The sequence below is a fragment of the Cyprinodon variegatus genome, unplaced genomic scaffold, assembly GCF_000732505.1.
Source record: "Cyprinodon variegatus isolate N-32 unplaced genomic scaffold, C_variegatus-1.0 Scaffold264, whole genome shotgun sequence".
NCBI lineage: Eukaryota > Metazoa > Chordata > Actinopteri > Cyprinodontiformes > Cyprinodontidae > Cyprinodon > Cyprinodon variegatus.
The window spans coordinates 322,283-328,282 of NW_015150717.1; the positions used below are offsets into that span (position 1 = coordinate 322,283).

A 6,000-nucleotide genomic window follows, 5' to 3' on the forward strand; every position below is an offset into this window, starting at 1 on the left:
AGATTAACAGTTAAATAACATGCTCACACTCTGCCACATCATCCCATCATTACATAAAACACAGGTTGGTAAATGAGTAGATTTCACTGGCTCCAAACATGTCCACATAATACACAGTGTTTTTAGATCAAGGACAATGCTTCCATTTCATTCCCAAATCTTTGTTACTTACATAGTAAAGATGATTACTTTTCATAAGTTCTTTTTTTTTTTTTTTTTTTTATAAAAACGATCATAATTAGATAAACTGCTTAGGAAAACATCAGTCTTGACACTCAACAGGCAGATAACATTAGGGTTTAACAAACCCCTACATGAATAATAAAAACATAATCCTTACACTCCATAGCATGATTCTACTGTCACATTTGACAATGTAAACTATTTTTCTTCACATAACTAATTTTACATCTTGATCAAGAAGCTCTGACTCGGTTCCACTTGACCAGGGAACCTTCATCCATAACTCTCATATGACTTTTTAGAAAATGGAAACAGAACTTCCTACTGATTTCCTCTTGCCATGTTTCTATAAAAGCCAGTTGTTGTTGTTTTTTTAAAGCTATCTGGTTAACAAATTTTACCAGCAAATCCCTATTTTGGTAACTTTTAAAGGCTGTTGTTTGCATTGGGTTTTATTTCCAAAGGTTAGAGTACACTAGGCTAAATGCATTTATGTTCCGCTCTCTTAATATTTCTATTTGTAAAATAAGGAACAGCCACAGGAAAACTTTAAAACTTTTGAATAGTACCATATAGAACTCAACTGAAAAAAATATTTGACTTTGAGGTTATTTTTTGCAAGGCTGAAAAAAAGAGTTGCATATGTAGTATGAGGGGTTGACACAAGATAAGGTAGCAGGGTCAACTGTCACAACATGCTTATCCAGGCCAACTGTCCCAGGCCCAAGACAGAGGGTGGCCCAAAATTGAAACGCTGTCCATTAAAAATACAGACAGAAGTCATTTTCAGAAGATATTTGTGATAAAAATATTTAATATTAGAGTAATTAATATATATTGGTATATGTAATACGTTTTAATTTTTTTAATAAGGGGCCATTAAAACTCTCACCCCAACATAAAATGGTTTGACCAGGACAGCGGCAGGCTGTAACTTTTAAAGTTTGTTTTGTTGCAAACTTGTCAGGTTTTCAAAAGTCTAGTGCACAAAAAGAAAAGAGAAAAGAAAAAGGGAAGATGACACCAAAGGCTAGAGTAAATATTAAAAATAAACTAAGGATGAGTCAGGAACAGGTCCAGGAACAGAATTGCAGAAGAACAATGGCCATTCAGAGCTAGGTAAGAGGCAATACTTTTATCAATATGATTTTAAAGTACAGCATCCGCTAGCTAGTGTAAGGGAGAAAAACACATTTGGGGGCAAAAAGACTGTGTTGTCCCGGGCCGTAGGAAAGCTGTTAGCTGGCCTGCACTGTAACATTTGATGTTGTACATTTTTTTACTTATTGATCTTACCAAACTTAAAACAAAATGTTTATTAATACTGGATATGTTTGATTGTAAAGCTATATACCCGGTACCACATTTTAGCTTTACAATAACATGAGGAGAGCAGCTCATAATTAAAAAGTGCAAAGTATGTCTTAAAAGTAAGGCACTAAAAGAGAAGTAGGAAATTATAGACAGCCAGCTGTGAAATAAACTTTGTTTTGTGTTTACTGTTTTCTTATGCTTTACTGATATCCATACAAACATATGGATAAACATGTCTAATATAACCAGTCACAGTCACTGTGTGCTGCCTCAGAAATGCTTCTCTTCACATGAAATGAAAAACCTTTTCTTTGGTAAAAATAAAAACAATAACAAAATTATTGAGACCAGTAACATCTACCTTCCTTTGTAACACAGCATCTTTTCTGTTAATAAGACATTTATACAGGTTGCCATTCCTCGTGAAGAGTATCTAAACCACGGTGGAGTCTCCATGCAGGATATTTAAACTGTATTTTGTTACGCCTTGCCCATTTTGCATAAATCGCCTTCTCAGTTATGAAGCGGTGTCCTCCAAGGGGTTTGTGTTCATGGTATGTATACATCCTGCACTCACTGATCCTCTTCTGGTCGTAGTAATGGTAAGGTACTACAGAGCGATTGGCCTGGCTGTCAGGAGGAAAAAAAGCAAAAAAGTTAAATTTGCTTTGATTGTCAGTATTCACAATCAAAGCAATAGTGTACATGTTTAAAATCAAAATTAAGATAAATAAGGCTGGATGAAGACAAGTTTATCTAATCAACTTGATATGAAGACACGTGTATCTAATCAACTTCATAATGACCAAGTTAATGTGCTAAAAAATGTAAAACTAAAATCTCAAGTTAAGCTAAACATGCATCTAAATACTATTTATCTGCCTTAAAAAAAGCATTTTTCTCGTTGCATTTTGGCAATACACTATTTAAAACAAATGGATGCATTTAAAATATCTTCAATTTTATCTATTTTTCACTGTGTTAAATTATAATTTTTTTATTTATTTATCTTATAATCAAAATTTACACCTGCTGAAGGATTTCCACAACCTGACACCTTTTTTAAGGCTTTCCTACACATCTCTAATAGGGGAAACTAGTTTTGGAAGATTCAGTACACGAAAACGACACAGCTTCAGCGCTGGTCATAAACTCACCTGCAGTAGTTATCTTCAATCATTCCATAGACATCTATGCTGTCACACATCTCCATAGCCAGAATCATAGTGAAAAATCCAGTGCTGAGATATGCACCAGTTTTCATTCTAAGAAACAAAAAAACAACAAAAAATTTACATTTAAACTCTAGCTGGTATATGGTGTCATAAAATTTGTTATCAGTGTTTGCCGTGCAGCCCCCACCTAAAAGTAAAATTGTATTGTGAGAGTTTACCAGAAGATTATAATTGTAATAAATAACTAGAACTGGAAATTATAGTTAATTAATGGGTCATTCAAATCAAGGCTAAAACTAGTTAATTATTATCAGTTGAAAGATTACAGCTGTAATTTGCCTACTGACCAGGATTTTTTTGCCTCTTACCTAAAAGGTTGGACTCGTGAATCCAGCTGTTAAAAAATCAGTTGTCTTTTACCAATTAAGTAATTTAGGTTATGGCTCTTAGCAATGTCATTAATCAACAACCAACTAAATGTGTCTCTATTCATTCGGATGCTACTGAAAGAGTGGGTGATAAATCGTTCCCTGTGTAAAACAAGCAAAAAAGACTGCGAGTTAAAATACAATGGTATGTTTATTAGCAACAGTCACACAGTTCTAATAACTAAGCAGGCACTAAACACTACTGAAAATAAGCAAAAATAAAGAAATAAAAGGTGGAAGAAGGGTTTAAAAGTCAAAGTCTGTGGAATGTTCGAAGTTTAAGGCTTAATGCATTGAAAGTGTTGTTAAAATAAAAGCAGCAGATAAAATGTGAATAAACCCTAATGCAGCGATGTTAACTGCAATCAAAACAGTGCAGTTTCATTCAGTTTTATGGTGAAGAATGAATAATGACTCAAGAGGGTATGTAACAGCAATGAGGGCCCTGGGGCCCAGGGGTTCTGGCCTGGTCGGATCCAACCGAAAGAAAGGGTTTGCTCATGATGCTCTATAACGTGTTCAGCACGAGGTAGCTGGAGCTACAATGCTAGCCAGTTCACTGCAGCAGTTAGCTTCAGGAACACATGACTCGTTCAGTCTATGTAGTGTGCATTTGCATTCAGTTAAAAATTCTTGAAACCAGCAGCAGTTGAATCAGAAAGCTAATTTAAAATATAACACCAACAAGACTATCTATTCTACCTAATTCACCCAAGCAGAGCACCTATTAAGCATCAGATGGAAAGGAGGGGGAAAAGTATGATGTCACTGTTTTGGTTCAGTGGAGTGAAGGCCTTCGGCTTGGTCCAGTTTTCTGCAGGCCCCATCTTCTGTCCAGTCCGTTTGTCCAACAGAATCTCTCAGAGATTTTGAATCAATTTGATGAAACAACTGGTGACTTTGTGAGACGTCTCACTTCTTTGCTACCATGGTTAGCTTGTAGCCGCAGCCTCCAGCAGCAGTTCCTTGGTACTGCTGAGTCTGTCTCCGTCTCAGGCAGTCAGGGGTCTGGCGGCTTCTAAGGGCTCCTTTGGCAAACAGCGAATGGGGGCCCCATTGTTCGGGGGCTAGGTTTAGGTTAGCAGAGCTGGATTAGCTCTTCTCTGTCCTTGCTGCAGCATGCTTCAGTGGACACTACGTTCAACTCGGTTTGAATCGAAGGAAGAATAAAAACACTGCATTCAGTTCCTTCTGAATCCCAGGAAAAAGGCAGTGTGACTGGGTCCAGCGAGCACAGACTTCTGGCTGCTACTTATCGTAGCCTTCAGCTGGAAGCACTTTAGTATGTAGCCTTACGCGGCCCAAGACAACCAGCAAAACGGAATGTTGAAACAGGAAGTTACATTAGCAGCACTTCATCACAGTATTGGATTATTCAACTAAAAAAAAAAAGCTTAAGAAAAAATAATATTAATTTCAAAGTTAAAAGTTACTTAAATAACATTTACCATAGAAAAAGAGTTAAAGACAGAGTTTCTCTAAATGTAAATTCAATATCTTACTACTTATATTTAAAGTCATAGGGAAATGGCTGTTCCAACCGTTGCATTTCCGAATTCTCCCGACTGGTGCACAACTTTACACGAGTGAATAAAGTGAATGTGGTTTGTCGTTTATCAAGAGGGCGGGATTGTTGTGGCAGAAGGTTTGCAAGCAAGTTTGATTGTGACCGGTTTCTTCTGGTTAGCTTCTGGTTTCTTCTTAAGCAACTTAGTCCTAGTAGGTTCCCAATGGCAAATTACATTGGGATCAAGTAGCACTAAATTGGTAACTTCGAAACTGTCAAGGAACACTATGGACAACTGAAAAATGCAAGAGGAGGAGAGTTTTGTGTCGGATGTTGTGGATGAGTCTCCTCCGTCATATATTTTTTATTTAGTGGAGGAAAGTTGGGGACGAAGATGTTGTGGAACAGGACGCCAGGGTGGCAGGTGCTTCGTTTGGTGTAGAAGGCTTATAGCCTTGCATGTTTGAGCCCCTGCCTTGCAACGCTGGCAATTCTGTTAGCTCTACGCCGGCCGAAGACACAGATCTCCATTCATCCCCATGAATACTGGGATGTGACTCAATGATACATGACTGCAAATAATGATTACTATTTCTTATTTCAACCATTGCATATATTAGTTGCGACATATGAATTAAGATGCTATGACCGAAAAAAATTTGATTGACAGATGACCGTTGATATATCATTGGATTTTGTAGCTCAAGATCCCCTCCAGATTTTAATCCAGGATTTTTTTTTTTTAATAGAAATTGTCTAGATTTTGGGACAATATAGTCTGATAGAGTACATTTATATAATTGTTTAAGCCAGGATGATTTGACTTTAGGATAATCAAATGAAAACTTATTATTGGTGGATTTGATGTGACAGACACAACATAAAGTACTTTGGTGGAATGGATATTAGATATGTCTTTGTATATTTTATAAATCAATATCTGAAAACAGTTGGAATTTCCCAGCCACATGGATGGCTGAAGTCTAATGATCCTTTCAGATTAATTCTATCGTCATCTATAGGTATGAAGCAAAATGAAGGATAAAGCTAATCTGTAACTCAGGGGTGCTCAAGTACAGTCCTCAAGAGCTATTATCCTGTAACTTTTAGATGCATCTCTTCTCTAACACACTTGAATCTAAAATATACGTAAAAGTGCCGGATAGTACCTCATAAGGACTAGGCTTGAGTAATCATGCTGTAATTTAATTGTCACCTAATATTTTTGCATCACTGTTATAGATGTAAAGTAAAATGATAAGTCTTGTTCTCCATGGATCCACTTTCCTCTTCGTACTCATGATTAAGTCAAAAGAGTAACCTGTCGAGAGAAAAAGAACAGAATCGCCTCTCATCTAGTGGTGTACAAAAGCACTTGTGGCTAAGAATAGAT

The 6,000-nt window shown here is 36.6% G+C and overlaps 1 protein-coding gene across 2 annotated transcripts in view; it reads right to left on the minus strand.

Moving 5' to 3' along the window:
• Positions 1-202: 202 nt before the first annotated feature.
• st6galnac4 (ST6 (alpha-N-acetyl-neuraminyl-2,3-beta-galactosyl-1,3)-N-acetylgalactosaminide alpha-2,6-sialyltransferase 4) overlaps positions 203-6,000 on the minus strand; it is an 18,444-nt gene continuing 12,646 nt past the window's right edge. For both annotated transcript variants that reach the window (XM_015382741.1, XM_015382742.1), the window contains exons 3-4: positions 2,655-2,762; positions 203-2,127 (exon numbers count right to left, since the gene is read on the minus strand). In XM_015382741.1, the coding sequence (XP_015238227.1) occupies positions 1,899-2,127; positions 2,655-2,762 (337 nt within the window). In that variant the 3' untranslated portion in view covers positions 203-1,898. The remainder of the gene's footprint in view (positions 2,128-2,654; positions 2,763-6,000) is intronic.